The sequence below is a fragment of the Chroicocephalus ridibundus genome, chromosome 4, assembly GCF_963924245.1.
Source record: "Chroicocephalus ridibundus chromosome 4, bChrRid1.1, whole genome shotgun sequence".
In the NCBI taxonomy this organism is placed as follows: domain Eukaryota; kingdom Metazoa; phylum Chordata; class Aves; order Charadriiformes; family Laridae; genus Chroicocephalus; species Chroicocephalus ridibundus.
Window position 1 is genome coordinate 40,060,308 of NC_086287.1, and position 17,421 is coordinate 40,077,728.

The following is a 17,421-nucleotide window of genomic DNA, read 5'->3' on the forward strand; positions in this document are numbered from 1 at the left end:
AGTTCTAGACTCTCCCATTTTTCCCCCCTTACATTTTCAGTCCTTTCTCTGGCTTTTCTCAGGGAAAACCAAGATCCACCCTCACTAGCGTTCATACTGTATGCAACTTCAGGTGGCGGTCAGTTGGAGCAGCAACTGAAGTCTTGACACCTGGTTTTGCAACAGGGCAAAGCTGCCAGTTTTGGGGCAGAAGCACTGATAATATTTCAAGTTGTCCTGACTGCCTTATTGATGGTGAATGACAGTATTTCTGGCACGTTTTAGTAATCAGTTTTGCTTGGGATAGCTTCACAATTGTAACACTGTTTTCTGGAATGCTTCAGTGTCATAGAGTGTTTGTTACCAGTGCAGTCTTGTTCATAAGACTGGTGTTAGATTACTGGTTTGTCTCCGCCCCTAGAGGAAAACACCTGTCTGTGTGGTCTCAGCGTGAGAGGGCAGCATCCAAGATCATCATTTTGAGTAATGTTTACACCCGAAAGTTCATATTTTTACAGTTTTATAAATGTGAATTTAAGGAAGAAGTACCTTATGCCCAGAGTGTTATGCTTCTTTTTATTCAAAGGATTAGTATAGTAAAACCTGTTAAAGGCTAATTTACTGAAGGCTTCATTCTTTAACCCAAAGTAGAACTGCCAAATATGCAGCTTACATTCTTATATAAGCTTAATTATGGGAAATTTGGCTCTAGGGTTTTGAATTTAATAGCAGTTTATCTTCAGTTGGATGGCATCAGTGTGTTCTTAAGAAGCTCAAACTTCTAAGAAGTTTGTTCCAAAGGAGTCAATACTATGGTTCTTTTGGAATGAAACTAAACAATGATTAGTGAAGACGCTGCTACCTAAAGTGGCTATAAATGGCCCTGTTTAAAGTTTATGTCATTGGGATTATTTTGGGACACCGAGTTCTTACTTTCTGATTCAGAAGTACCTGCTGACTGAGTTCTACATATGGGGACACTAAAGTGTTGTCATGTTTTCTTTACAGAGATTTATCAGCTATATTGGTAATGCATATAAGCACGTTTGCATCACTGGTATGTAGAGCTTGTACAAACTTAATCTTTAGGTATTTATTTAAGGTGTTGGGTGTGTAGGGTAATTCTTCTAAGTATTGCTCAATAACTTCTTTGAATGTATTCTTAACGTTCAGTGCCCTTTTGTATAATACCTATACAATTTACTTCACTGGGTGGTGAAATGTAAGGATATCCTGCATTCATCAGTTGAAGATGTTCTTCCTGTCTTCACACTTCCTGTTACAAAATATCTGAATTCCTGAGATCTGATATCTGCACCAGGAGGAAAACTTTGTCTGTTGTAGAGAAGTTTCTTTAGCTTGCATCCATTAGATTTTGATGCACAGTCGTATCAGGTAGAAGCGATGTCCAAACATCTTTTTTCTACTTTTCTGTTGAGAAACTTGTTTGGGGTTTTGTAGCAGTAGAAATATGCATGAAAGATAAAGTGGGACAAATTAGTGAATTTTGAACTTGCGCAGAAAACTAGGAAGACTGACTGGCTGTTTCTGGATTGTGATTTCCATTTTCTATTGTTACAATTTTCTTTATTGTAGTGGGTAGTAGTAGGTAATACGAGTTTGGGGAACCAGTTTTAGTTGTCAGACACTTCAGAAAGTTCTAATGATGGGGCAAAACTTATGTTGGGGTGGCTTTTTTTGAAAGAATAATTATGTACTCATTAGGACAAGCAAGTGTAAAGTATAGGTTAACATACTTTTCATTGTTTATCCATTTCACTGTCACAGAATATCCAAGATGGTTGAGAATTTTTTTGCTTATGCAAAAAATTCAGTGTTCAGCTTTCAAACTGGGAGAGGGAAGAAGGCTTTAAAGATGCTACGAAAGAGGGAAAAGGTTGTTTTTAAACAAAGTTTTTAACATTAGTGTTTGAAGAGTCATCCTCAGCTTGATTAGTGTAAGAATTGAGAGGAAATAGGTCCTCAGGTTCAAATGCTGTGTTGGAAGTTCATTGCAGTAGGAGATTCACTCCATGATCATAGGCAAAGAGAGGTCTCTGATGAATTCCACCTTCCTTGGTGTTGAATTTTTGTTCCTTAGTGTGATTTGAGAGTTCTGTGGAGTGACTTAGATCACTTAGCTTACCAGTGTTTTTCCCTGACTTGTATAGCGATGTTTAACATCTTAGTTCAACAGCTTAAGCGATGACGTGTTTTCTGAATAGAATTATTGCACCTACTACCTATGAAATAAGTTTACCTCTCTTCACATCGAAGAGAATCTTATATTCCTGTGAGTTTATCACAAATTTCTGATATTTTCTTAATAAAAAGAATGTCTGCTTTAACAGGGTTTCAGAAACTGAATGTACTTCCTTTGATTTAGCAAAAGAGTTGAACTGTGAAAGAGCTCTGCAGCCACAGTGCTTATGTTCTTGAATTCGATTTGCAAAGTATGTTCCTGTTGGGGTTTTATCTTAATTTGTTTAATTGATTGCTAACATTAGGCCCAAGAGTGCACTTACATTTAATAGGAGAGAAAGAGACTGTTCTTATAAGGTACAGAAGGTCTCTAATGTTACGTCTTTATAGCCTTCATGAAGCTTTCTCAAGCATTTTTATTATGAAGTCTAGTAATGTAGGTTATTCATAAAACATTTGATTTTCATATCCTATAGTGAAATTCTGGTAACACTTCACATAAAGTATTTTTCTACAGGTGTTTTCATTACCTCTGTTTTAAGTTACTAGATGGTATAAATTTTTTCAGTAGTCTTACCTTATAGTATGTCCAACGAATCGGCATGAGTTCTTCAGTCAAGGTTGGCACTGTTCCCATAAGTTTAACAGATCTTTGTTATAAATATCGGGAAGGCTTGAAATATGGGTGATTTGTAATTTTCGTCCATTTCCAAGTGGTTACCCATATGTGAATTCTATTGTACAGATATATGTATGTATGAGGTGGGAGGTGGTATACTTTTATTTCCCTTGGTGTTTAACCAGTAGGTGTACCATTTTATGCCTTCTGCTGCAGGCACTCGGAAAATTAAGATTTATGTCTGTTATTGCTGTCTACTGTTAAAAAAAAAAAAAAAACAATCAGCAAGCTCTTTTGAGTTGTGGATTCTCATCTAGTGTGTTTATACTATTTACATGAAGATAATAGATTCAGAATACTACTTGAGTATCTTAAAGTAATGAATGTGCAGAAATGTTCAGACTTTTCAGTAGGATCTCCTCTAATAGTGCTCTTAAGACACGGGTGTTCAGTTTAACATTTTTTGGGGGAGGAAATAATGCTTGAAGATAAATGCAAGTTTTGCTGTCCTTCATACCCACAGTGTCTCGGGGTATGCCTCTTAAGAGAAACTAATAGGTTCTTCAGCTGTCCTGTTTACATCATCAGGAAGAGATGTAAGTGGATGTAGGTATGTGGTTGCTCTTTTTGTGGTGTTTTGGGGGTTTTTTTGGTGGGTTTTGCTTGTGTTTTTTAGGATGAAAAGCTCTTTCAAAATCAGTAGCTGTTGATGAGATGCAGAGGAGGTGGATGAATTCACGGAATACGGTTCTATGAGAGGAGGTTCCATTAGAGTTGTCTCTCTGCTGCTGGCGGGGAGACTTTCTCCTTGTCTCTCTCTTCACCTCTACCTCCCTGGTCTCAACCCCTTGCTCCTGCCCCTTGTGCCGATCCTGTCACCTTTCAGAGTATGGTGAGCTGTTTTAGCATGCCACTTTGACCAAAACCAACCAAAAAAAAAATTTTGTAACATTCTACAGTCTTGTTGAATTAAGGTGATTCATGGAGAGATTTGACAAGTTTCAAAGCTATCAGAGAAGGTACTGGCTGTACAACCCAAAAGTGGAGAGGGTGAGGGAGCAGTCAAGAGAAAGAGTTATGAGACTGCAGTCTTTGGGAGCAGCAAACTGGCCCAGCTTAACAGTTCAAGGAATCATACTGACACTCAGTCTCTTTTCTGGTTCTTGTCATAAATTCATGAACTATGTGATCTCTGTTTGAAAGGATCCAAAAGTAGGGCACACTTGAAAGCCTAGTCAGCTTTGTTCTGTGGTAGTAGCTGGGGAGTAAGCTGTTCACAAGCATATGAATTATGTGATTTTCCTGGAGAAATTACTGAAGTATTCTGCAAATATTAAGTAACATGACTGACACAGTATAAAGAAACTACAATACTTTGCCAATTCTGAACAGTTGTTTCAGTCTGCAAAATTTTGAGTTCTGACTTTTCTCACTCCTGACAAGTTGAAGACAAGTAGCAACATTCCAGCAGATTTCATGTACACAAATTCACTTGAGCATAATATTCTATGCAAACTGCAGCTGTGACCAACTATTTTGTTGGGGATATATTCACCACAACGATGCATTGCATTTATCTTTGTTGAGGATGATTGGTTTCTTCTATAGTAGCAAGGGCTCCTGTCGTCTTTGTCAAACAGGACATCTCAGCAAAGTAGTAATACTGAAATGGGTATCATAGAAAAAACAGACATACACTGCCTGGCTGGTATGCCTTGCTTACAGTGTCCTCCAGAAAAATCAAGTACAGGTGATGTTAATTAGAAAGAGGAAAACCTTAGGGAATTATGCCCATGAAGTGAAAATCCTTCAGAAGGACATTTCTAAAATTTATGCAGCAGTTTTTTAGGGGTTTGCTCATTAGAACAGTCACCACAATCTCAGATGAGTTTAGGAATGAAAAACTTATGATATCAGAGACCTGAGTGTCTAAAATAGTTTGTGGTCATCCCCCTGCCCCCCGCCAAAATAACCAGAGAAGAACTCAAATGAAATGTGGTTGTTCTGAGTTTGTGGTGCGTAGTGACCACGAGCTCTGTGAAGTGCAGAGATTATCAGTCATACAATTTTGTGGTTTACGTCTATATCTCAGAATTTAAATCTTTAGAAGTCTCAACTCATTTTTGTGGTCAGAAAAAAAAAAGTCAGAACATCCTTATCCCCTGCCCCCCGACATACCTATGAGTAATATAGTGACAGAGCTAATCAGGATAAATTGTTAAGTTCAATAAGTTAAAAAACAAACAAACAACCACTTTGCTCTCGTCCATTCAAGTAATATTGCAAAAAAGAGTTGAGGAAAGCCCAAGGAGGAAGGCCACATAAAAGAGACTAACATATCTATCTTTTTTGCATAATGTTGTAAGACGTTGCGTTTCGAACTTGCAAAGCCTATAGCTCAGTCATCGAAAGTTGAAATACAGTCTTGGTCCCTGTATCTACCCTCTTTGAAGACTGAATTAGATAGCTAATGTTTCAGCATTTTTGGATGAAAGCCTGCGAGGAATGCCTGTCTTCCCTTTTTCTTTAGATGTTTCTAAACATGTTTATCTGATTCACCAGGTATTGGAATATTAAAACGTAAAGAAGAAATTTCTATTTACCCAGAATAATGTAAATATGGCTTAAGAACAACTTGTTGTCAAGGACTAAACTAATGCCATTTTGTATGAATTTAAATGTCAGATGAGATGTAAATTATGGAATATCGTATTTTCAGTATAGTTTTGGTTCAGTCACATCTCTGAAGTGAAAGTGTCATTTACATATTAGTGCACTTGAACATTTATTAGTACTATGTTTTATGTAGTGAAGCAGTGCCAAGCGTTGACATTAAAAATAATATGCTAAAAAATACAGGGATTAAAATGAGACCAGGGTACAAGAGCCCAAGCCAAAAAGGACACAATTTGAAGGGGGTGGGGGAATCTTGTTAGAGAACTAAAATAGCAGCAGTATTTTTAATTTCACAGAGAATATGAACACTGTTTAAAACGAGGACAGGCATGTTTACTTTTAAGACAATGAAATCTGAAGTCTTAACTGTCTGTGAATAGGTGATAAGAAATGAGTGTCTCGTTATCATGCTTCTGGCTGTCCTGTGAGATCTGTTAACATCCCCAGGAATTCTAGGAATTTCTTTACTCTTCATTTGTTATGCTTGAAGGTTTCTAAACGTTTGGAATAACGGCTAAATTAAGATAATGCATTTTTTCTTTCACTGTTCTATCATCTGTTCATTGCAGCCCATAGACATCCGTGTTATCTGCTAGTATCTATGTATAAAATAAATGTTTCTTGCTGAGCAGGATTGCTGATGCTAGAGACTTGATTAGAGCTGGGTATTCAAATGTATGCATAGTTGTAGTCTATTAATCTAAACCATCGTGGGAGACTAGGGAATTAAATCTATGTGCTGGTTTGGGGTAATGTGGATGTCAGACCATCTGATGAACTATAGCTTTCGTTGTTTCTGTGGGCTACTTTTCAAAACTGAATGTGTTTCTTTTTTTTTTTTCAGTTTTTCATTCATCAGTGTAGAGACTGCCCTCTGCCGTGCTCTTCACCTAAAATAGAATTTAGGTCTTGTCAGCAGTAGGAGTTGCTCACAAGTGTTCAAAAGGCATTAAACTGTGTCGGAGGCTTATTGGTGATACAGATGGCAAAATAGAAACAAAAGTTAAATACTATATTACTGAATTTTAAAATATGCTTAAATGACTGTGGTAAAAGTCTTAAGTTTTTGTTTATATATGTGATTCTTAGCAATAAGCTTCTTGAAGCCTACTCTGATTTGTTTCTGTTGTCATTGCCTCTCCCCAACACATCTGTAGTCTCCCCAGCTGAAACTTTATTCTCCCCTCCTGTCTACTTTTCATTTGGTCTAAAAAGTTGAAAATAAACAATGCTGATGTGTAAGTGGTAGTGTGTATTTAAAGCAAAGGGAGTTGTGGCATATAAGAAAGATGTTTATCCTTAGTGTTTTCAACAAATATTTTTAATCTCAGTCGATTTTGGAACCATTTTAATTATTTATGTAACTGAGAAAAACATTTCTACTGCAGTGGAAAGTCAGATTTGTTAAGACTAAAGCAAGCTTCTTGTGCACTGGTTCTGCTTGACCTGTGCTATCACTTTTAACTGATTAAAGTGTCTCATTATTGAAGTACTAATCAAGGAAGATTGCTAGTAATAGAGCGTGCAACCTGTGTTTTTTGCAGAGAGATTGGTAAGAATTTAAATAAAATTTAAGTGTTCCTCCGTCTTCGTATGACTGCTATGTTATTTTTTTATGAAAATCAGGCTGTTCAGTTTCTTAAAGTTTAGATCATGCTTATTCTAAGGGGGCATTAATTTCTTTAGACCTAACAGAGATAAAATATGTTATTAAAAGTAATCTGCACTGGTGTATCCTATGTATCTCTTCAACTTGTTTCCTCACCTGAATCACTGAGGGTGTATGTTTTCTAATGATTGATGTAAAGAGAACAGTTGAAGTGCTGTACTAGAGACTTTTTATTGGTGTCACCGCAGCTGCTTATTGAGAGGTTTTAGCCATGTGCTGACCAAGCTTGATAGAACTCACAAAAAGTGGTTTGTTTTTTTTTCACCTCTGCATTTAGGTAACAGTCTCTGTTTCTAACAGGGCTGGAAGACAGGCTGCCAGGTCTCAAAATCTGGGGAGAAGCAGCAGAGCGAGCTGAGGAGCATCGTGGCATGGCTGGCATGTGATGTAAGTCCTGCAGCTCCTGGCCTGAGTGTGTGGGAGCTGACAAAGCTGCTTCCGTGGGAGCCAGCAGTGCTGCGATCTGGTCTGGTGGGGAAATGCTGATCCCTACAAATGGGGGGCTGCAGCTGCTGCCCGGGGGAGCCCTGGCACCGGAGGAGCCGAAGAGGGGGGAAAATATCACCTCCCTGGGCCAGCTGAGTGACCAGCCGCTATTTTGGACATTTGGCAACGAAGAAAGAGTACTTTGAATAGTGATAACAGTTAAAAATCTTGCATTTCTGCTTTTAATTTTGAGGCAGCAAGAATTGTTTATCCAAACTCCATTGTCTGTTGCGCTAGGTAATTAAATTAAACATGGCCTCTTTTAGAAATATATGTAGTATATGATACGACTAAAAGTTACAAGAGTGACTGAAACAAGAATAGAGGGTTGTATTGCACTGAATATTTATATAAAACAATCTTTGGATGTGCCTTAGAAAGCAGTTTATGCTTCTGCAGTCAAATAGGTTAAAATTCACACAGTCATTTGTCATGTGCAAATATACAGTGAAATTATGTGATACACTATGTGTGTCGTCATTTCACATAGTTTGTACACGAAAATTACAAAAGTATCTTGCATATATTTTACTGCAAAGGTGCAGTTGCTGAAGAGAGGTCCAAGTGATGTGGCTGTTCATTGACATGATGTATGCTCTAATTGATCCATGTTTTTTCATGGAAAACATTATGTTCGTATCTGTTCTGTAGGTAGTAGCCCTTTTTCTTTTGAAGTTGATAGACTGGGCCGGCTCTTGAGCTGTGAGACTTTTGATTGTTGCCACTGCATCAACAGATAAACAAGCCTAATAAAATTGAAAGTGTTTTAAATAGACCACAGTTCTTAAATGTAATACCAGTGCGATTCAAACATACGCTTACAATTTCCCATGTTTGCATGTTGAAAAATCTGTTTGTACAATTCATAATAGTGGAATCTAACCTTAGCATCTGAATTTTCAGTTACTCTGTGCTTTAGGGTTGCAAGTTATCATTGTTACTGCTCTTGTACAAATGTAATTTAGAAAGCACTAACAGTGAAAATCACTTCCCTTTTGAGGGTTTTGCCCTTTGCCTCGCACATTTAAGTGAGCATGGAATGTTAAAACCTCTTGGCATGTCTGAAGGCCCTTTGAAATACACATGTTGAACTGAGTTTCTGTGCTTGACAGGTTTTATAATGAACTCTGGTCTGAAATTATTAGAAATAAGAGTCAGATGGATGTTAAAGGAAGAGTTTTCTTCCAAAACCAAGTCTATGTTAGAGCTCCTAATTAGAGAAAATAATATGAAATATTGTAGATTTAAAAAAAAACAAACAAACTATACCAGAAGTCACAGTCTTGAATGTGTTGCAGAGTTAGTGTAAAAATAATTTTTTTTTCTATTACAGAATTTTTTAAATCAAGAAAAATAGTATCAAGTTGTCATAGGTTTTGTAACTTTTACTCACTTTTGAAAACATCAGGCTGCCCCAGTCTGTACCAGGTATTTCAGGTATTATTAATCTCCATAGGAGATATCTGTGAAGTATTGTCTCCTGTAAACTTAAATCTTTAACTCTCATCAAGTAGTGGTTAATTTTATGCTGTGCAGCATGGTTTGTGTTGTGTTTTCCTTTATGTAATTGGCTTCCAAATCTCCTAATCTGTCAGGTTCACTGGAATACTGTTGAAGAAACAAATGATGCTTGGGAGATGATGCAGGGAAAGCTGGGAATTTTTTTTTTTCCTACACTGAGCTTCCATTTGTGGAATTACTCACATGTTTTACTTTGTTATTTTGTGATTTTTATGATTTAGGTTTTGCTTGCTTAGAAATCTGAGTAAAAATACCAGAAGACCTACTGTTTATGTGAGCCATTAATTACGTGGTAGAGATCTCCAGCATAATTTTATACTAAGCATACTTAGTAATTCAGATATCAGGAAGCATCTCGTATGTGATTTTAATCTAACTTTTAATTCACTCCAGCAACCTGGAATTCCTCCTCCAGTTGTTTTTAATGAATATTTTAATATACCATGTCTGTCATGGTATATGACTTTCAGATGATGATAAATCCTTTGCACAGTGCATGATGTTAAATATGTATTTCTTGTGTTTATAATATAATTACAGATGTAGGTTGGGTTTTTGTACTCTCAACTGTGCCAAAACTAATGAAATTCAGTTGGAGGTGAGCGCTGAATTCCCTTGCAGTCATTCAGAATTTGCAGCTTTAATGAATTTTAAAAAGGGAACTATCAAGTCTAATCATACTTCTGGCATTGAAAGAATTTTAAACACCACTAAAATGTAACGCAAAACCTCAGCCTTCAGAAAATGTCATTTTTGCTCTTTGGAAGTTGCTGAAGCAAAACAAATTTAATCTTACTGTACAGAATTTAGTTGTTAAAGCAATTAGAATTGCTATGCATACCAGCCACAGTCCCCAGGAAGCAAGTGAAAACATAAACCACCTTACAGCACTTCTGTTTGTCCTTGTCAGTGTGTGTTTTATACTAGCATCTGTCTTGCACACCAAGATGATTGCATTTGTGTATGTTTATTCTTTGACAGAGCTTTTGGGGGCTGTGCTTTGGTTAGTGTCTTGAGGGTGGTTAAAGGAATGATAGAAGCCTGACATTGTTAGAGGTCAGTATGAAGAATGATGTGTGCCTTGCGATATACAGTATTTTTGAGAATAGTAAGTAGAGTTAGTAAGACAGTAGTTGTGTTTTTTTCTTTAATTTTGCTGTTTTGAACTTGAACCAGAAATATGGCTTGTTTGCTGTACATAATTACCTCACAGGGAAATTCTTGTGTGATCGGGGTGAATGAAGTGCCCTTTCTCAATAGCTGTACTTACATTAGGAGTTTATTCAAGCCCTCCTCTCTAGGGCAAAAATTTGAATAGTTAAAAGTGATCTGCGAAGAAGAGACTCTCGCAGGTGCTCTCCAGGACCATATCAGTAAGACTTGTGATATGAAGTTGGACATAAACCTGCTTTATTTGGAAAGATCTACATGTCATGTGGAAACACTAAGGTTCCCCTGTTAGATATCAGCAGTTCAAAGGAAGACGGTCAAAGTCACAATTTAACCCTATTAAACTTTGAGCAACCAAACCCTGTGTAACACAGGGAGACTTGTACATATCTGAAGAGTATAAAAACTGCTTATACCAAGTTGTACAGTGGAAAAGAATTCTGTTAATTCCAAATATTATTTTATATATTTTTCATATGATGTAGTAAAATCAGTATTGTTGAGTATGTCTGTAAATTTTCCTCCTCAGTATAAGAATTAATGTAACAAAATAAGCTCCTCTTGGCCTGAAAAGCTGTCTTATTGGATGATGCACAACTTGCAATGAGCAGACTTAGTGTAACAACCTTCCCTTCTTGTTGTTATGTTGGGATTTTTAAAATTGCGAAAGAAACCTTCAGAAAGAAAAGTCAAGAAAAAAGTTTCTGAAATAATTCATCATAGGACTTTTGATGCCATGCCTATTGGTTAGAATGAAATTTTCTGTTCCTGGTGCCTGCCTCAAGCTGAATCTTAATTTTAACCTCAGCTACACTACACCTGAACTTGAAGACTGAGTTAACATTTTATCAGTGTAATAATTTACATTTTAAATTCCTTAGGGCCATTGTAGAGAGGGACTTCAGAGCTGATCTCATTTTTTTCCTTATGTGCTTATTTCATTTGTTGTGCTTGGGCAGTAGCATTTTTCCAAAACTGTTGAGAGATGAGAATTCATGATGTCCGAAGCAGACTTGAGAAAGAAAGAAGAGTGGGCTTAGGTTTGGAAGAGGTCACTCACTATCAGAGGTTCTTTGATTAAAGGAAGTTGTTCAGCATTCCAGATTTGCAGTGCGCCTATGCTTTTATGGATTACCAACCAGTTATATCTGTGGGGGTCGGGTTCTTCTGGAGTTGGTTTGATATTTTGGTAACGTCAAATTTTAAGCTGTCTGATAAGTGATAGTTTGTATAGTCTTTTTTATTATTTGTGAGTGATTACTTTGCCTGTACTGCTTATTGCTTGCTTCAGAGACATCTAACTTTCTAGGATATCAAAAATATTCTTCATCTAAACTTCTCCTAAAAAATCTCTTAAATTTTAACGCTATTTTTCTGAATATTGCTATTAAGGTGTGACTGCAGGACAACTCTTAATTTCTTGTAACTTTTGTTTCTTTCTTAACTGACTTAACTCAGATCTCAAATACTGAAAGTGAGCAGCTATTATCACAGGTCACTTAAATGTCTTTCTTACTCTGTTCCAAGAATTTATATGCCCTTTGCATCTTGCATGGAGCTTATACTGAAAATGTAAGCAATGTTACTAATGGTTGCCTATTACTAATATTTACCTCAGACTATATATTTATTTCTCTGGTCTTCAGTGCTTACACATGGTTGAGTGTTACGATGGTATCTTTAAAGTTGCATTTTACTACTTGCATATCCTCAGATAGTGTTTTTGACTTGTTTAGTGCTGAGTAAATGGATATTATTCGTTCCCTCACATTTTTTCGACACCTTTTAGTTGTACCATATGGACTGAGGAATGTGAGTTTTCTTTCAGCTTGTCAGAGTTGAAAATAGATGAATGTAACTTTCAGAAGGCTCAGTCTTCAGACAAACTATGGCCAGTACGATGCAGATGAAAGAGAATTTGAATTATATTGCACCCACAGTTAAATTAGTGTTCTTTGCAATTTTATTGTACCCAATGAGACTTCCTTATTATGGGATTGGTATTTCTGTACAGTGAATCTGCCTTTACAGAATGGGAGATGTGGCCGCCTGAGCAAAAATCGTTTTGCTAAATTGTTATCTGCCTTCCTCTGAATTTGAGAGACCACTTTTTGATACGGTATAACCCTGTCTGAATGCTAACTTTATGTGACTTTATTCTTTGAAAAGCTGTTCTTTTTAAGTTGGGCACTAACTAAGTTTTACAACACCAATTAATTGTGTGGTACTTGCAGACTTTGGGCTTTTTTTGTTGCCTGAATTTTTTCTGAATGTGGGAATGTTGAGCATTGAAATAATCTTTACATATCAGTGCAGTGCAATTAAGTATCTTTTAAAGGCAAACCCCCCACTTTTTACTACCATAGAAATGTTTTAATATTTACTTCTTGGAAGATTTTGGTAACTGGTAGTAGTGGCTAGACAGGAAACAAGTGAAGAAAATTTGTTTGGTGTTGCTGTATGTATACTGCTCCTTATGAAAAAGAAAAGCTGTACTTATTTAGAATTGCAAGCTGGCAGAAACTTGTGTAGGAGTTTCTGTTGCTGTTCTTCCAAAACAGTACTATTGATATTTAATTTTCAACTTAATTACAACATAAGCACCCTTACCTTCCTACTCCAAACATAAACATTTCGTTTAAGAACATTGGTTGTTTGGTTTTTTTAATCTTGTTTCTTCCAGTGTATAATAAAACTTTGAGATATCTTCTAGTATTTCCTTCTACTAAATTGAAAAAAATATTAAAAGGAACTTGAAAAATTAAGTGTATTGGTAATACTGTACATAATTACTAATTTTATGACCTTTTAATTGGACATATTGAAGATAACGTATCGTTGGCTTTGTGATACAGAAGTACAATGTGGTATAAAACACATTGTTATGTGTATTGTATTTAAAAGCCAAGTGGTTATATTTATCAGGACACTTAAGTTCTTTAGACTGAATCATCAGGAATGAGAAGACAGATTAATGTGTAATGAGTATACTGGAATATCACTACTTGACTGTGGAAATGAATGATTGTTCTCCGTCAAATCTATACCTGTGTACGCCCACACAAGGATTTTTACTCTTTTATTTAGTCCTTTCTGCTATAATGCATACCTATAGGAAATAATAAGGGTAGCTGCTAACCAGAACTGTCCAACCCTTATCCTAGGACTTTATCCCTACTTGGAATTGTGTAAGTGCAGTGCCAGACTGCTTTAGATGGTTATCTTTTGGAAAAACTCTATGCCAGACCTGTCTTCTCTGAACTTGTGAAGCAAGTTTTACATAAAAATGCCTCAATTTATGAATAATAAATGCAAATATATTTACCTGTGTTTAAGTTATTAAACTTCTTGTGAACATGCTGTTTATAACAGGTTATTCATATTTAGTATTTATAGGATTATAAGGATGTTGGACTTTTTAAGAATGAAAGGATAAGTTACAATTGAGTGGGAACTTTCAAGAAAACTGCTGGTTTGCAATTGTGTGTGTTTAGTGCAGAATTTCCACTGCTTTGACCAGTAAATGTAAGAGACTTCAGCACTAGTTTGGACAGTACTCTTTTTCTGTTGTTGGCACTTGAAGTTTACTAAAACGTGTGAAACAGATTTGTGAGGGTTCTGTAGTTCTTAGCAGGGAAAGAAGCACTGTGTAAATGTGGGGCAAAAGTTCTATTTTTCTGATGCCTGGGGACCAGGAGAACTGTCTTAGGTGTTTTCTTATTAATGCAGTTATTCACTAGCTTTTTTTTTTATATCTTTCATTAGGTTTTCTTCCTGGATGTTTCTTCAACTATCTTGTGATGGAAAGGAAATATTTTTGAAGTTATAATGGATTTTACGCAACACCATAACAAAAACTGGCCTAATATCAGCATTTCTGTTTGAAGAGAATAAGCATAATTACAAATAATCATGACAACTTCTCATATGAATGGACACATCACAGAAGATTCTGACAGTGAAGCAAAAAATGTGGATCTTGCATCTTCTGAGGAACCTCAGAAGCACAGAGAAATGGCTGTTGATTGCCCTGGGGATTTGGGCTCTAGGATGATGCCCATGCGGCGGAGCGCTCAACTTGAGCGAATCCGTCAACAGCAAGAGGATATAAGGCGCAGACGGGAAGAAGAGGGAAAGAAACAAGAACTGGACCTTACTGCTTCCATGAGGCTAAAGAAATTAGCACAAATTCCTCCTAAAACTGGAATAGATAATCCAATATTTGACACAGAGGAAGGAATTGTTTTAGAGAGTCCTCATTATACTGTGAAGACACTAGGTAGGTAAAATGCAATGAATAGACTAATGGAGAAAATAATTAGTTGATATTAATGTTCTTTGAGGCTCCTGAAAACCTAATTTAGCTAATTCTTCCTATACAGATTTAAAGTCTTCTAGTCCTTTGGATTTGTGGTGGTTTGGGGTTTTTTATTAGTCAAGCATCAGGCTACGTACCTCAGCAAGTGGCTTTTCAAAATTGATCCCTTTGGGGAACAATTATCTACCCTGTAGATAACTAATGAATTCAGTGGATGTCTCCATCCTATTCAGGCTGGAGAAAACCATGCAAGTAATACCCAATTTTATTATGGTTGATGAAGCACAGACCAGAATAAGCCGTGAATAAACACTTACTGTCATTTAAAATCAAAACACAAGGTTTTTTTAATATTTTAAGAGAAGCATGTTGGTGGTTTATTATTCTGTCTGTCTTGCATTGTCAATTGTCACCTAATATAATTTACATTTTCTCTTAAAGCTTGTAGTGAAATCTGCATTGATAGCAAAAATCTGCTTACCTTGGCACTTAGACATTGATGAAAATATAATATTTGTAATCTTTGAAGAAACAGATTCTAAAATTCTTAATTTCATAGCTGTCACTGGTTTAACTATGCTTGTGCAGAACAAGTTCCTAACCTTTCTTTCTAAAACATAAGTATCTATTTATCTAAAATGTGGTGTGTCACTGGAGTGAAAAAGAGGCACTGGGAATTTGTAGGAGTTCAGTTCAGATTTCCAGACTTATACCTGCTCAAAGATACAGACTGCTTTAAAAAGGTGCCTTTTTTTGCACTGCAGTAAAGATTCTTGCTATTCTTCCCTATTGGCTGGTAGTTGAGAATACAGAGTGAAAACCAGCTATCGAATTGCGAATTTTTTTTTTCTTCGTGTTTAATATTTGTGTGCCCGAGCAACATTTCTGCTAAAGACACGGCTCTGTCCCCTAACCTCTGGTAATCCTTATTGTATCGTCAGTTATGAATAAGGCAGGTGTACCTTGTTTTAGTTCAGGACTTGTTGGCTTCTGTACAAGAGATCTCCTTGTAAGAAGCAGATTCTGTACTTAACTTCATTAAGCGTTAGGTGTTTGATTGTGAAATTCTCTTCTTGGAGGGAACACAAAGCAGAAGATGCAAAGATTGACGTCAAACAGTAGAAGTGACTTCTGTTGGGACTTGCTTAGCCACGGTGGCTAAAAGCTCTGAAAACTGACTACACAAGGAATGGGAAATTGGAACTATGGAAGGGAGGAAAGAGTGGCCTGGAATTAGAAAGCTGAGGCTAGGTTTCATGCCAGAGATGCTGAGAACTAAGAGGGAGGGCTAGGTGGAAACCAATGGGCAAAGAAGCTAGGTATGGAAGCTGGTAGGAATGAAAAATGGGTCTGGCAAGCTTGAGGACCAGTAAGGAGCTGGGGTAGACTGAAGCTGTTTGATCAGGAGAGGCAATGGTGGAGAAACTACTGCGATGACAAAAGGCATTTTGAAAATCTCTGTGTGGGGATGAAACGGGTACAGCCTGTGGGTGAAGCTGAGAGATTGTCAGAGACAGACAGTATTTGTGGAAAACCGGAAGGAAGGAAGTAGGTTTGGCTCAGCAAGAAGAGAACGGTGGAAATCAGTGTGAATGGAAGCTAGGATTGGGTAAATACTTGATGTAAGAAGAAAAGCACCAAACACTGGAGACAAGAATATAGAGGTGTGTATGTGGAAGGAGACAGATTAGGAAATAGCAATATATGGTATAAGATGCATCTTGAAGGAAAATGACTAGATGAGTTTGTCCACAAGGACAAACTCCTCTTCACTTTTGTAATTGAAGCTTGGGTCTTATCATCGTTCTGCTGTCAGCATATTTCCGTAAAAACACAGTAGTAAATTGCATGATTTAACTAAAGCTATTCCCCTCAGTGTTCGAATACCATGAAAATCAGAAACTAATGATGTCTTTCTCTACTCCGAATTGCAGTAAATAAGGCTTAAAAGTATGTGTATAGAGCAGAAGTATTGACTAGCTTGCTGAGTGAATATCGTCTGTTCTTTGAGCTAGAAAGGCAAGAAGCTTTAGGAGATAGAAGTAGACTAAATAATGATATATCTGTATATGCACCAGAGAGCTGAGTTAGGGCATCACAGGCATCTGTTTCAATTAGAGAAGTCATAACATAATACTGACAGGCATACAAACATACTACCATTACTTCCTTGCTAGACAGAATTATAGTAACAATTTGGATTAGGTAGATTTAAGAAGAAAGGATTTATAATCCTGTTGGAGTGGTACTTTCAATTATATTCAGCCATGGTGTTGAGTTGTTGCAAACTTTAAAAAAAGTTCTAAATGAAATGCTGTGATCTTTTAACCTATATAGTCCATAAAGAATCTCAGTTCAGTCATTGGTGCTGTCAAAAACTAAGTCATAATTTTCAAATTAACAAAGTGCTTCCGCAGCAACTTGGCCTCTTCCAAAGTTTTCCTCCACTATTAAGCATATCCTTTTTTTCCAGTTTCTGGATTAATCGTTCTAACATCTGACACTTCTGCTGAATTTCAAAAGAATAAATTTTTATTTATTCTGAAAGCGGTCCCTGATTAGTATCAGGATTAGGTATGTTGCCTTATGCCTCTATATATATACACATACAAAATAATATGGTTTCATAGAGAGGATTTAAGTCTGTTATTGTTAATACTTCTGCTTTTTTATTTTATACCTGAATTGGAGAGGCCAGATTTTTTTAAAACTTACACAACTTTTTGGTCTCCAAGAAACTTGCTAGCCTGTGACATTGTCCAAAATGTAACTGCTAGTATG

The 17,421-nt window shown here is 36.6% G+C and overlaps 1 protein-coding gene across 1 annotated transcript in view; it reads left to right on the forward strand.

Moving 5' to 3' along the window:
* PALS1 (protein associated with LIN7 1, MAGUK p55 family member) overlaps nucleotides 1-17,421 on the forward strand; it is a 57,096-nt gene that overhangs the window by 14,277 nt on the left and 25,398 nt on the right. Inside the window, exons 2-3 of the mRNA XM_063333014.1 lie at nucleotides 7,446-7,532; nucleotides 14,088-14,601. Coding sequence (XP_063189084.1) covers nucleotides 14,235-14,601 — 367 coding nt within the window. The 5' untranslated portion in view covers nucleotides 7,446-7,532; nucleotides 14,088-14,234. The remainder of the gene's footprint in view (nucleotides 1-7,445; nucleotides 7,533-14,087; nucleotides 14,602-17,421) is intronic.